Source organism: Trichosurus vulpecula, chromosome 8 (assembly GCF_011100635.1).
Source record: "Trichosurus vulpecula isolate mTriVul1 chromosome 8, mTriVul1.pri, whole genome shotgun sequence".
In the NCBI taxonomy this organism is placed as follows: Eukaryota; Metazoa; Chordata; class Mammalia; order Diprotodontia; family Phalangeridae; genus Trichosurus; species Trichosurus vulpecula.
Genome location: NC_050580.1, coordinates 28,537,933 through 28,553,627, shown reverse-complemented (window position 1 = coordinate 28,553,627; position 15,695 = coordinate 28,537,933). Strand labels below are relative to the sequence as shown.

The 15,695-nt window shown below is 34.9% G+C and overlaps 1 protein-coding gene across 1 annotated transcript; it reads right to left on the bottom strand.

Moving 5' to 3' along the window:
* Positions 1-14,847: 14,847 nt before the first annotated feature.
* Positions 14,848-15,462, bottom strand: LOC118829177 (zinc finger protein 706). The gene has a single exon (XM_036736146.1). The coding sequence runs from the start codon at positions 15,409-15,411 to the stop codon at positions 15,181-15,183; it is 231 nt and encodes a 76-aa protein (XP_036592041.1). The 5' UTR covers positions 15,412-15,462; the 3' UTR covers positions 14,848-15,180.
* Between the last annotated feature and the right edge of the window lie 233 nt (positions 15,463-15,695).

Sequence of the window (15,695 nt, the reverse complement as noted above, 5' to 3'; positions counted from 1 at the left end):
TTTCTCCCCCTCCCCAACTATATATCACCAGGTTTCTCAACTCCATCCTTATATTTCTTGATGATTCATTGACAGTCAAGTTACCTTCCCTTGGTATTTCTCAAAGTCCCCCCATACATTAGCATATATTGTATTAGATATTCATATTATTATCAAAGGACAAATTACCAGGGTTACAGTTTGAGTAGATTTCACCTATTAGTACCTAAAGCTTAATCATTAAGAAACCAATTTAACTGCCCATTTCTAACTCATAACAAAGCCTTTCAAATATGTTGAGCTTTACTATGAAACACTATTAATAGTTACTTTACAATGCCTGAGAAAAGTTGATGAGGGCCCCTCAAATTCATTACTTCCCAATTTTTTGTGTATTTTAATGGGCCATTTATCCTACTGTATAGGGACATTTCCATTAATACTTATACTTTGAATTACTTCAATGAAATGTTTCATAGTCAGGAAAATAGAGGGTGCTTTCTATTCTTTTACAGCTATTGTTACTGACAGGGAAAAAATAGAGACAGCTGATAATTCAATAATTTGCACATTTCAAATAATTTAGGAACATGTGGTAGCTTACAAATTAATCTTTTGAACTTAGTCTTAGATGACTGATGCCTGGAATCTCAAGCTTTCCTGGTGCTTCCTTTTGGTGTGTGGAGTAGCTTGTACACAGGAGAAATCATTCTTAGATTATGGTAACTCTCTCCAGGTCAGTGTTCTTAAGATTTCTGTGTCAGTGACCCCATAAAAAGTCTGATGAAACCTTCTCAGAAAAAAGTCTAAATTAATGAATAAAATTCATAGGATTGCAGAGGAAATTAATAAAATTGAAATCTCACCTTCAAAGCATTAACAAAATCATGGACCCATATTTAGAGCCTCTACTTTGGTGAAATGTCTTGTCATTTCAATGCAAATCTGCAGTGTGACAGGGAAGGCACAAAAGCTAATGTAGCCTTGTCAGCCCTAAAAGCTTCATCTTTTCCAAGAACATCATGTTGCTGCTATATTCTACTCTTGCCACATTATTGGTGTCACGATAACCCATATGTGTTCAGTTCCAGGTACTATATTTTAAAGAGGGCAATGATTAGCTAGAAATCATCCTGAGGATGTTAATCAGGATATTTAAGGATATCATTATCAAGCCATAAAAGGAATAATTAGCCAAGAGAAAATACAATTGCATATGAAAGAATAAATAAAAAATAATTCACTAGGGTCTTACTGTGGACCATGTATGGTGCTAAGCACTGGGGATGCAAATGAAAAATATGAAATATGAAGGGGGGCTTACATTCTAAGAAGATAGACAATACCTATAAGAGAATTTTTATTTGGGAAGTTGAAGGGATAATGAATGTACTCTTCAGGTATATAATGCTACACCCTTACCAGGAGCAGTGATAGAATTGATTTTATTATGTTTTCTGAACCAGAAAGAAGGTCAGGGAAATATGCAGGGCAGCAAAAGATATGTGTGTGTATGTACGTATATGTATGTGTGTATACACATACACATATACATGTACATATACACGTATGTATATATGCATATATGCCATATTGAAATAAATCATTACTGAATTGGGTGCTGGATATTGTAGGGAATTGAGGAAATTAATCTAATCACTTTCCAGTACAGAAATTCTAGGGACAAAAGGGTTAATGACTCCATTTATCCTGGAAAAGAGAAAACTTATTTGGAGGCATGATAGTTACCTGAAAGCATTTGAAGTGCTATGGTATGGAAGAAATTTAAATTTGTGCTGCTGGACTTCCAAAGACAGAACTTGGTGAGATGAATGGAAGCTGCAATCAGGATGATTCAGGCTGGTTGAAAGGAAATACCTGCTATCAATTGGAACTATTTAAAAGTAGAATACGTTATGCCAGAAGGTGGTGCTTTCTCATGTAATGGAAATCTTTAAGTAAAGACTGGTTCACTTAGAAAATAGTTTATAGAGGGAATCTTGGTTAGATAGAGGTTGAATTAGATGAACTCTCAGTAACTTCCAACTAAGAGATTTTGCAGTTTTCTAACCTATAATGATTACCACAATGATGAGAACAGATTGAGCACATCTTACACTTTTGAATACATTAATTCATTTACTTTTCCCCTTAACCCAAATCTTTAATCCTTGAATGAATTTTGTGAGCTAGAAAATATGACTTTGGTTGTATTATTTTTTTACAGATTAAAAAATTGAGCATTATAGAAGGGAAATGAGTATTAGAGAGTTATCATTGATGAAGTGTGTGACTTGGAATCATGAAGTCTTGACTTAGAATTCCACATGAGACACTTAGGTCTGTCACACTGATTAAGTGGTAGAACCTTTCTGGATCTCAAACTATTAACTGGTGAGATGAAAGGGTGCTCTCAATGAATTTAAAGTTTTCTTCTTATGATAAATCCATGATCCTAAAATACACAGTGCCTCCTTGACAACTGCCTTGTTATGGCAGAAGGGTTTGCTTAGCTCAATAAAACTACGCACTCCACAATGCAGGGTTACCCAAGATGGGTAGGTCATAGTAGAGAGCTCTGACCAAAAATATTCCACTGGAGAAGAAAAAAGGCAAATCACTCCCGTATCTTTGGTAATAAAATCCCAAGGATGTATTAAAATGCTAAAAGATATTACACCAGAAGATAAGCCCCTAAGGTTGAAAGGTGTCCAACATGTCACTGGGGAAAAGCAGATGACAACTACAAGTAGTTACTTAAAGAATGAAGCAGCTGGGTCCAAGCCAAATGGAAGCTCAGCTGCGGATGTGCCTGGTGATGAAAGAAAAATCCAATGTTATAAAAATCAATATTGCATAGGAACCTGGTATGTAAGATCTACAAATGAAGGCAAGCTGGATATTGTCAACAGGTGATGGAAAGACTAAACTTTGACATCTTGCATGTAAATAAACTTAAATGAATGAAAAAATGAATTTAATTCAGGATTATCATTATAAATGCTGCTTTCAACAAGAATTCATTAGAAGAAATAGAATAACCTTTATAGTCATTAAAAGGGAAAGAAGAGCAGGACTGGGATATAATCTCAGAATGATATAATATCTACTCAAATCCAAGTCAAGCCATTCAACATCACAGTAATGCAAGTCTATGCTCTAATAACTGATGCTTAAGAGGTCAAAGGTGCTCAGGTCTACGAAGTCCTGAAATATCTATTTTTTTTTTAAATGTCACATTCATCATAGGGGATTGGAATGCTAAAGTAGAAAATCAAAGGGTATTTGGAGTAATAGGCAAGTTTGGCTTGGAGCAAAAAATGAAGCAAAGGAGAGACTAATAGTTTTGTTAAAATAACTTGCTGGTCATAACAAACACTCTTTTTCAACAACTCAAAAGATGATTCTACACATGGACATCACCAGGTGGTCAATATAGAAATCAGATTGATTATATATTTTGTAGCAAAAAAGTGGAGAAGTTCTATACATTTAATTAAAACAAGACTTAGAGCTGATGGTGGCTCAAATCATGAACTTCTGATTACAAAATTCCAACTTAATTTGAAGGAAGTCAGGAAAATCAACAGAAATATGAAATGGAAGTGATAAATAGATTTAAGAGATTAGATTTGGTATATGGAACGTCTGAAGAAACATGGCTGACAACATGGAAAAGGTGGCAGCAAACAACACCCCCACAAAAAAAATAAAACTTATCAAAGAAGAAGAAGAGGAAGAAATGAAAATGGCTATTTGATGAGGCTTTACGAGTAGCTGAGGAAAGAAGGAAAGTGAATGGTAAGGAAAATGTATACCCAAATGAATGCATAATTCTGGAGAATATGAAAGAGAAATAAGGTTTTCTTAGATGAACAATACAAATAAATAGAAGAAAACAATAGAATGAAAAAGATAAGATATCTCTTAAAGAAAATTAGAGATATCCAAATTGTTTCCTTTCTCAAAAGTTTGCTTTCTGGAATATCATATTCCAAGTCCACTGATACTTTAGTTTAGAAGCTGCTAAATCCTGTGTAACCATGACTGTGGTTCCACAATATTTGAAATGTTTCTTTCTGGGTGTTTGCAGTATTTTTTCCTTGACATGGAGCTCTGGAATTTGGCTATACTATTTCAGAGAGTTTTCATTTTAGAATCTCTTTGAAGAGGTTATCAGTGGATTCTTTCTACTTCCATATTAGCCTCTGTTTCTAGAAAATCAGGGCAGTTTTCCATGATTTCTTGAAATATGTTATTAAGGCTTTGTTAACATGGCTTTCAGAGAGCCCAATAATTATTAAATTATCTTCTTTGGATCCATTTTTGAGGTTTTTCAAGTGAGAAATTCAAATTTTCTTCTTTTTATTCTGATGATTTTGCTTTAAAATTTATGTTACATAGAGACGTTAGCTTTCACTTGCCCCATTCTGAATTTTAAGGAATTTTTTTCTTCAGTAGTTTCTGTAATTCTTTCCCATTCAGACAATCCTATTTTTTTAAAGAATTGTCCATTTTCAGTGAATTTTTGCATATCATTTCCCTTTTTTTTCCTTCCCTAAACTGTTGACTCTTTTTTTCGTGATTCTCTTGCATCATTCTCATTTCTTTTCCTGATTTTTCTCTACTTTTCTTATTGGATTCTTTAAAAATTATTTTCGAGCTCTTCTAGAAGTTCTTTTTAAGGCTCATTCTAATTCACATTTATCTTGGAGGCTTCATATACAGTTTTTTTACATTGTTGTCTTCTTTTGAGGTTTTTTTGCCTCCCCTGTCACAACAATAACTTTCTGTGGTGAGGTCCTTTCCCCTCCTTATTTTTCCAGCCTATTTTATGACTTTCAACTTTATGTTAATTTGAGCTTTAGTCCTGGGGAAATGAGAGCACTTTCCCAAGCTTCTTGTACAGAAGACACAGGGGCCTTGCTACATCCTGTGCTGCAGCTGTGGGGCTGTGCTACTGGCCTGTCCTAGAGCTCAAGGATTCTTTGATGGCTTGCTGGGGAACAGATGCCTCATTTGCTGGATTCTGTTCCCCTTTTACCCAAAGGAAACAGAAATTTCCTGCTAACTTAAGGTTTCTTAGGTGGAACATTGTTTCACCCCACCCTTTTGTTGGTTCTGCCCCTCCAGAATTCATTTTGAGGTATTATTTCATAGTTGTTTGGAGTTTAATTTTGTACAACTCATGTGAGTTCTTGCTATCGTCCACCTTTATAACTGATGCCACATCCTAGGCTGGTTTTAAAAGAGACAGAGGAAGTAGAGAACAAATTGTTAACATTTGCTGTATTATCGTGAAAGCAAGGAAGTTCAAGAAAAACATCTATTTATACTTCATTGACTATATTAAATCCTTTGACTGTGTGGATCAAAAAAAAATCTGTCAAGTTCTGAGACAGGTGTACCAAATTATCTTACTTTTCTCCTGAGGAACATGTGGCAAAAAACAATTAGAACTGAACATGGAACAATTGGTTGGTTTAAAATTGAAAAGGAATATACCAGGGCTGTATATTATCAGTTTATTTATTTAACTTAATGAAGAGTATGTCATGCAAAATGCCAGGCTGGGCAAATAAAAAATTGGAATTCAGGTAGCCAAAAGAAATGTCAATAATCACAGATGTGCAGACAATAGCACTGTCATGGCAGAAAGTGAAGAGAAATTAAGAAGCCTCTTGATGAAGGTGAAATAGAAAAGTGAAAAAAAACTGGCTTGGCACTCAACATCAAAACATCTAAGATCTTGGCAACTTCTCCCATCACTACCTGGAAAATAGAGGGAAAAGAAATGGAAGCAGTGTCAGATTTTATATTCCTGTCCTCTAAGATCATTGCAGAAAGCAACTGCAGCCACAAAATTATAAGGGGCTTTCTCCTTGAAAGAGGGGGCTATGGCAAATCTGGACAGCATTACTAAAAATTAGAGATGTCACCTTGCTAGCAAAAGTCAATTATAGGCTATTGTTTTACAAGTAGTAGTGCATAGCTGTGAGATTTGGGTTATAAGGAAAGCTGAATGCTTTTAAGTTGAGGCAATGGAAAACGTTTTTGAGAGTCTCTTGGACAGCAAGGAAATAAAATGAGTCAAAACTTAAAGAAATTAATTCCAACTACTCAATGGAAGGACAAATACTGAAGTTGAAGCTTAAATATTTTGGTCACATAATGAGAAGACAGGAGTAATTGGAAAAGACCTTGATGTTGGGAAAGATTAAAGGCAAAAGGAGAAGGAAAAGATGAGGTGGATAGATACTGGCATGGAAACAACTAATTTGAACTTGGAAAGACTTTGAGAGAGAGTGGAGGATAGGAGGGCCTGGCATGCTATGTTCCATGATGTCACAACATCAGAAATATCTGAATGAATGAAGAACAAAATTCGTGATTAATTTGTTAGATATAGGAAACTGATACTTAAAGATGTTGACTGACTTCACTGAGATCTTGAATGCTAAGTGGAAAAACCAGAAAATGAAACCAGATGTTTCTGAATAACTAAAGGTTGTACAGGGACTGACTCAAACCCAAGTCTCTTTACTCTCAATATTCATTTTGCATTGCCTTGAAATCTGCTGCAAAGTGAGATATCCATTTTATCCATGGGACAAAAAGCAAACAAATTCTCCCTAAGTCTTTGGTATAATTTAATCATTCAAAACCTTTGCATATATGTTTCCTTGCATTAGTTTTCAGTCCCAGGGCACCCCACCAATTTGATTGAAAAGGAATGTGAACATAGGAGCTTCTGCTTTTCTATGCCTTCTGCAATGCCTACTCAATATATAGTAATATGTGTGTGTGTGCGTGTACACTTTTTTTTTTGCTTAAAATTGAAAATAGGAGATGCAGTAGAAAGCACAAGCATTAGACTTACTATTCAATGTTACTAGAGAAAAATGTCGCAGCATTCTTTGGTTCTAGGGATGTTCACTCACAGTATATCAGTACTACAATTTAATTGCCGATATTACAATGAGAAGAATCTTAATGTTTTAGCCTTTCTAGTTCTGTTTCCTTAACTATAAATGAAGAGGTTGAAGTCAGCAACATTTCTTTGGGCTTCTTGCTATAAATTTTTGTATTACTCTGCTTTTATGGATTATCTAAGGCACTGAATATTATAGGCTTCAGATTTTCCCAATAACAGTTGCTTAGTAAAGCAAGGCAATATTGTAATTATATTGGAAATAAATTACTTGTTAGTGATTTAGGTGCTTGTGGGGTCAATTTTCCTTATGTCTACTGATTACCAATCATAAAAGGTATCAGGAAAGTGGGCCCCTGTATAGGTTATTTTTTTATTGAGTAAATTTCTTAATTGTTTTTTTAAAAATTTAGGATATTGAGTTCAGAAAAGTAGAGAAAAAGTAGCTACTGAGTTCAGGAATGGCCAGTGTAGTTTCATTTTCAGAACATAGTCTATTCTTCCTTGCCAAATCTTGTCATTTTAATCTTCATATCATCTTTCAATTTTAACCCTGGGTCTCCTCTAATACCACTACCAAGCAGATCCAGGCCATAATCACCTCATGCCTTTTCTCCTGGCTGCCAGTCTTTCCCCACTCCTATTCATCTTCCATTCTGTCAGCATGGTTTTCCTAAGGCAAAGGCCTGATTGTTCCCTACTTCCTTCCTCCAAGTAGCTTCTTACTACCTATAACTTCAAACATAAACTCCTATTTATGCTAATAAAATCTGTTCACAATCTGGCCTCTTTCTCTCTTGACAGTCTATTCATGTATTTTTCCTTTTCATGACTTCTTCAGGCCAACCAAAGCAGTTCTTTCACTACTCCTCCCACACAATGCTTCACTACACATCTCTGTTCCTTTGTACTAACTGTCCTGTATCCCTAGAATATTGCCCTTCTTCACCTTTGCTTCCGAGAATACTTGGCTTCTTTCATTTCTCAAATCAAACAACGGCTCATCTACTAGAAAATAAAAATGATTGAAGTTCCTCTGGATCCAAACTCAGGACTCTTTCCCCCACATCTCATTGGTTCTTGATTTTCCACATTCTAGGATCATAGCAAAGGAGGTCAAAGGTACCTTAGATATGATCTAATCCAATCCCTCAGTTTGTAGATGAGGAAACTGAGGCCCAGGGAGGTTAAGGGCTTACCCAAACTCAAACAAGTAGGAAATATAAGTTTGGAGTAAATTCTTTGCCAAATATGTGAACATCTAGTTGTAGTTCACCAAATGAATATAGACATTTCTATATTTCATGTCTATATGAAGTCATTTGTATATTACATGTGTATATATAGTGTATTATATATAAATATCAGGCACACAAATACACAATATTGAGGATCATATAAGAAATTGTTTTAGTAAAGCACTGGAAAAGAAGGGAATTCATTTTAATCATCAAAATTATGGCTAGTTATATGTACACAAAAATTGATGCTCTAAAATATCAAAAAATTGGAATCTAAATGTTTATCCATTTGTGGTGATTAAAACATGATTACATTCTTTTTTTTAAAGAGGCACTAGATACAATTGAAATTAATCTTTGCTTACTGAATATCATATTTAATTTAAGCCAATTTTGTACAATTTTTCATTTTTAAAAACTTATATTATTATATTTTATATATACATATAAGTGTGTATACACTCACATAAATACATGTATGTATGAATATGTGTGTGTTAATTTAAAAGCTATCGGGTTCATCCCCCTCATTTTACATCTCCCAAATGTGAAGTTCGGAAATGGGCATCAAATTGCCCATGGTCATAAAAATAATAAGAAGCAGATCCAGGATTTGAAGCCTCTTACTCCAAATACATACTTTCCTTTTGTCTAGGAATACTTAGGAAGGGAACCTAAGATCTTTTCTAATATTCTACATTTATAAGATTATACAAATCTATATCTACATGTGTGTGGATGAATTATATGGATATATGCATGCATGTGTGCATACGTGTATATCTACATCTTTATCTCTATCAATCTGTATCTATATCTATATATCTTCCTATATCTATCTATGTCTGTCTCTGTATCTATGTATGTATCTATTCATCTATCTATCTAGATATATAAGGATATACACATGTGTCTGTGTTTGTGTTTGTGTGCTTCTACTAGCATATGATACACTGAAAAGGACAGATGTCTATAGACGTTACATGTCTTGTTATAAGTCTCATAGCTATTTAATGACATATCCAGGACTGTTAAAGAGGCCATAGTAACACAGATTTAGAGACTGATAAAAGAAATCTTATAAGCCACCTAGGCAAAACTCATTATTTTATAGATGAAGAAAATGAAGTCCAGGAAAGTTACGTTACAGTAAAGGTCGCATGGAGAGTAATGGTCAGAGGTGAACTTGGAACTTAAATCCTCTTACTTCAGAGAATGTTCTTTCTATGGCACCACATTCTTCTAATTCTCAGGCCATTACCCTTTTACTACCTAACCCAATCTGAATGAAATATATTGTGATAAACGAACAAATACAATATGCATGAGTTCTTTACATATAGAGGGGCACACATTTAATCGTTACAGAAGGGACATAATATAGAAACTACTAACCTTATTTTCATGTCCTCCATAGGCCAATCAGCCTCTTTTATTGCACAATTATTTCTTTATTATCCCTGATTTAAATAATAAATAGTGCTAAATCTGGAAACAATCATTTTATAAGAAGTTAAAATACATAATGTCAAGTGTCTTTCAAAGGGCAATGGAAAGGCTCATGATTGATATGAAAAATTTGAGGTGCATTGTCAGTCACAAAAGGATCTAGGGACTGTCTTCCAAAATATTATGAGAGTTATATGACCAGAAAACATATGGGTCAGTCATGTAGTGTAAGTGAAGAAAAGATGATCTATTCCCAGTATGCTTCATTGGGATCCAGGTCTTGTTAATAGATTTTAAGTAAATTGAGTTGAATCCTTGTGGTTGATTAATGGGAAAACACAGGGAAGTGTTGGAGAGGGTGGGAAGACATTGATGGATTGTGATCTATATAGTTTGAGAAAGTATGCCCATTGCAAAATTACGGATCCATTTAAATAGCAAAGACTTTGATATGCCAAATTAGTGTATTTCTGTTAGGAAATTAATTCTTACAGTATGATTTTGACCAATCAGGAAAAACTTCTGTTTCTGTTCTATAATAAAATTTGAGGGAGCATTCATAATCATATACATAATCTCATGTATCCCCAGGCCAGTTTCTTCTAGATTCTGCTTTTTATTTATTTGTAAATACCCCATGATATCTTGAGAAGTTTTAAAATAGTGAAGGCAGCTAAACTTTTATTTTATTGCTTTTCTGTCACTTTCATTTTTCTTATTTCAGAAACATTTTGAAAAATATTTTAGAATAGGCGAGATTAAAAATGGTGTCATAGCAGGTTACTATTGTGTAATTACTCTATAATATTCAATATTCTAACAACAATTGTACAGATGGATACAACTTTTTACTTTAACTGAATAAAAAATAGAGATATAACCTTAGTTTTTTTGCAGGCTGAAAGAATCTTTGAAAATACTCCATTAGTAGAGATCACAACAGAGTTGATGGATACACCATTCTTTAAAAGTTGTTGCTGTTCAGCAATCTCAGTCATGTCTAACTCTTTGTGACCCTACCTGGAATTTTCTTGGCAATGACACTGGAGTGGTTTGCCGTTTCTTTCTCCAGCTTATTTTACACATGAGGAAACTGAGGCAGACAGGTTCAAACAACTTGCCCAGGCTCACATAGCTAGTAAAAATCTGAGGCAAGATTTTATCTCAGGAAGATGAGTCTTCCTGGTTTCAGGCCAGGCTCTCTATCCACTGCTCCTCTTAGTTGACCAAATCATTCTTTTGCCACATTTTTTTTCTCCAAGATTTACATGTTTTGAAAAGATTTAATTGCACGTAAGTTGGAGATTGTTAATAGTTGATATAGTGTGTGTATGTGTGTATATATATATGTATATATATATAAAATATATGTATACATATACACATATATAACAGATATGCCTGTACATATTTATGTATATATGTATACATATAAGTGTATATATACATATGTACATGTATATACATATATGTGCATATATGTATCTATATCTCTCTATTTATCTATAATAGTTTTTATCCAGTTCAGAAGATTTGTTGAATTGTTAGTTAATGAAATATTGTGCATCTTCTTGAATATAACTTACCACTAGGTCATGATTCACAACAAATCTAGTAGATGGAAAAATTTTAAGTCCGGCATAATGATGTCACATAGTTTCTACTGTTCCCTTGCATATTCTGGATTGGTTCTTATTCAGGTTAACCTTTCTGCTGTTTTTCATGATGATTATCTGGTCCAATATTATCATAATAAACCCATCTGTTAATATAAGCAAATCTGCATGACTAATTTAACTGTTTTGTGCTTCTCTGTAGACATATCATTGGATGAGTTTGTGTGGATATCACACATAGAGAGTCTTTTGATTCTGTTCTTGTATTAGAGCCATTTCCTAGTCTCCATCCAGTGGGAAAATCACTTCTAGTTAAATTAAGCAAATCCAATGGTGTGTACCTGCTGTTAGCTTTTATTATTGCTCAATGAAATGATCCATATTTGCTCCAAAAGTGTTTCTATAAGATTTTAGCCTCTTCTTCATATGCCCCGAGAACATTCACTAATCTTCTTCCACATTTTTGATGAGCAAATATTAATCTTACTGTGAATGACTTAGGGTGATGCACTCTATTGTTCATCAGTATTTAGGCTTTTTTAATTCTTTGAAATTCTGGCATGGTACATGTTGCAGTCCTGAAAGAGTATAAGATTGGTAATCAGTAGCTGTGATCATTTTCAATGTGTTTTCCCCCATTAAGCTTTGCATTCAGGATGCCACTCAGTCTCTTGACATATATATGCAAAACATTCTCCTTTATTGTTTTATAGTTGATGTGTCTTGCCTGGGACATCCAGGATATTTGTAAGGACTTTCCACTTATTAAATCCAGACAATACTTTGCTATCACTAGAGAAACTTTTCACAAAATGGAAATAGTTTCATGTTTCTTTTTTATTGGAGCCACAGAACTTCATGTTGTCTATGTGCACCATATGATAAATATAATATTTTGAATTGGCTTTTATTTGGAAGTATAATAATTTCTTTTATTTGGAAGTGATAGCAATGGGTTTAAGGACAGGTTGAATAATAAGGAAAGACCTATTTTAGGAGATCATGTGCTGGACTTGGAGTCAGGGATACATGAAATCACATCTAACCTCAGCAACTTACTAGGAATATGACCTTGGCGAATCACTTAAACTCTCCCTATACCAGTTTCCTCTTCTAGGTAATGGGAATAATATCAGATACCTCCTAGGGCTGTTGTGAGGATAAAAGGAGATATTTGTAGTTCACTTTGCAAACCTGAAAGTGATTTCTAAAACTCATCATCATCATCAATTTACTTATTTTTCTCCTCATTGTCATCTTGTTTGCTTGAAACATGCCATATAATATATAAATTTTTCTAAACATTACTGTATAACTTGTTTAGAGAACAGTCTTAAATGTAATCATTTGACACTCTAGTCTTCTCACTATACTTACATCTATTTTGTTTATTAGAATTTCATGAATAAAACATCATTGAGAATCTTAATCAAAGACTTTGAGATAATTCATAAAGGCACAATAAATGTGACAGTGTTCAGAAAATGCTCAGGGTAATTATTCCAACTCATACTTAGAGTGACAAACTTGGCCTTACAGTTTGGCTACTACAATTGACAGCATATTGGGCATAGAGTCAGGAAAATCTGAACTCACTTACAGGCTCAGACACTTATGACTTATGTGACCCAGTACATGTCACTTAACCTCTCTTTGCCTCAGTTTCCTCATTGTAAAATGGGGATAATAATAGCACTTGCTTCTCAGGATTATGAGTATCAAGTAAGATAGCAATTACAAAGGGTTTAGCACAATACCTGGCATATAGTAAGTGCTACATAAGTATAAACTATTATTACTAATTTCCCCTCAGGAATTTATGATTGACACTGAGAGTTTTGAAATATTTTTTTTTCTCTACCGCTCCCACTCCTGAGGCCCAAATGATATGATTCTTCCCATGGTTATGATATTTGTCATATTTTTATCAATTAGCTGGCCAGACTTGATTAGTTTATTGAAAGGAATATTTACTAGGGTTGTTTAATTTGAACAGTTAATAGAAAACATCCTCCCCAAAATTTGTGACACACTGTCCTACCAGTATAGACATTGCAAAGGAAATTGGGGTCAAACTTAGAGAGCACATGTGGCAAATTAATAACTCAGTTCCCATAGTTCCTTTGGCTGGTGACCTCAAGATGGTCCCTGTAGATATTCTGTAGCTTTTTTTTTCAATGCTCTTTCTAAAACATTAGATCCCTTGTACTCATCTTCTTCATTTTATCCTTGGCTCTCAATACAAATATTTCTGTCTTTTATTCCAGGAATACTTCTCAGATAACAGTGGAAAGAATGGAAGTTCTAAATCCTCCAGAACATTCAAAGCTCAAAAGATAACCCTCAAAAAATTTTAAGGTGTGTGTTTGCGTGTGTACTATATGTGTGGTTTTGAGACCATATTCCTTTTTTCCTCTAAATGATTTCTTTTTCTTATGGCTGAGTCTCCTCTCTTCTGCCAAATATATGAATTTCCTGGGCTCTGAGATAGCATTTATTCGACACAGACTGCAGGATGTGTGTCCGAGTATCTCAGTTGATCAAAATAGATTTCGTACCCACAGAGAGAGATGTCGAGTCCTTGCCCATATATAACAAACTCTTAGGATATTCTCCCCAGATAAGTTTATTGGAATTTATTATCTAGGTACTCAAATTAAATGGTATGAAAATTATTAGGATTACTCAATCATTCCCCACCCTCATGAGTATTTATAAGGTGTCATGTTCTATAGTTACTAAGCCAAAAATAAATTGTTTTTTCCAGATGTTGGACATTTTGTTAGATGTTCTTTGTTCTTCTGGTAATATATTGTTTTTTGTTTGTTTTGTTTTATTTAGCTTTCAGTGATGTAAGTTAGGAATGCTTTGTAAAAAGTACATGAATGCATAGTCAGCCTCTATTTGGTGGAGTTACTGGAGTGCTACTTTTTAATAGATGATATATGATACCTTTGTTAGGAACTAGAGGATCAGGCTTGCATCTAATATGAAGAGCTCTTTACACTTTGCTAAGAATTTGTGGATTGTTATGCATTGTTTAAGGTACAATTATTGCTTTTATTTTTAAATTAAATGTTATTTTTTAATCATCAAAAATCCCACTTCACCCCTTTTGCCCTCTACCTTATCAATTAACACTGAAACAAAAGCAACAGCAAAAAAGAAAGTACAAGAAATTAATATTTTACAAAAACACATAGTTAAGCAAAACAAATACTGATAATGTTTGAAAATAAACTACACAGCACTATGCATACAACCTACATATGCACACATGTATACTCAGACGTATATGAACATATACATCCGTATATTCAGAGACCCATATAAACCTATCGTGTGTGTGCATATATATATGTATGCATGTATATATACATATCTTTGCATGTATATACTGTATTTATCAATAATTACCTCTCTATGAGGAGTTGGTAGTATGTTTTATCATTACTCTTCTGGAATCACGGTTGGTCAATATGCTGGAGAGAGTTCCTAAATCTTTCAAAGTAGCTTTTGGCAAAACCTTTTACATTTCACAAATTGTTTTGATTCTTTTCATTTCACTATGCATCAGTTCATCCAAATCTTCCCATGTTTCATAGAAAACAATACTCTTCTATCATTTCTTTTTTTTTTTTTTTTTGTTGTAAAATCAAAGTACTACTTTATTAAATGAGTTATTTTACACAGTATGAACATCAATATAATTACAATTGTAAAAAAATTTTTATAACAAGGATGGACTGATTTTCAGGATTTCCAAATCAGGGCCCAACTGTACATTTACACAGAATTGTCTTTGCATGAAGCCCAAAAGGGAACAGCATAAAAATGAGTGTTTCTGTAGCCCCCTTATTTTTGCTGATCAACAGTTTGTTAGAAAAGCAGCTGCAGGTTTGTTACCTAAGGTCTGAGATAGTAGAAGAGTCAATAGGTGCCATGAATTCACCTGTAAACAACTTTATGCCTGAACATCAGCCAATTCTGGAGGAAGTGGAGTCTTAGGATGTTTGCTCTCAAAGTGCTGTTTGAAGGTCTTGGGGTCCGGCATTTGTGTCCTACAGACAGTGCAGGTATATATCAAGGCAGCCTTGGCAGCAGCCTTCTGATCATGTCCTTGTTTCTTTTTCTGTCCAGCTTGTTTTTTGGCATTTTTCTGCTGAGACTGAATCTTCTGCTGTCCACGAGCCATATCGGGGCTGGGACAGTCCCGCGTCTGAGGCGCCGCGCGGGGCGAGGGTGCTGGGGGCTGGGGGAGGGAGGGAGGGAGGAGGGACTGAGTGAGAGAGAGCGCTCCCCGCACGGCCTCCTCCGCCGCCGCCGCCGCCGCCGCCGCCGCCACCCGCCCGCCCGAGAGAGGAGAGAGGGAGCGCACAACAGTCCGCGCCTCACGCCCGCCGCGCGCACGCGCCCGCCTCAATCGGAAGAGCTAGACCCTACGGCGCCGCGTGCACACGCGCGCGAGCACGCCCGCCC

Bases quoted from the DNA above. Each gene is read 5' to 3' on its own strand.
- LOC118829177 (XM_036736146.1), bottom strand. From the start codon at position 15,411: ATGGCTCGTGGACAGCAGAAGATTCAGTCTCAGCAGAAAAATGCCAAA.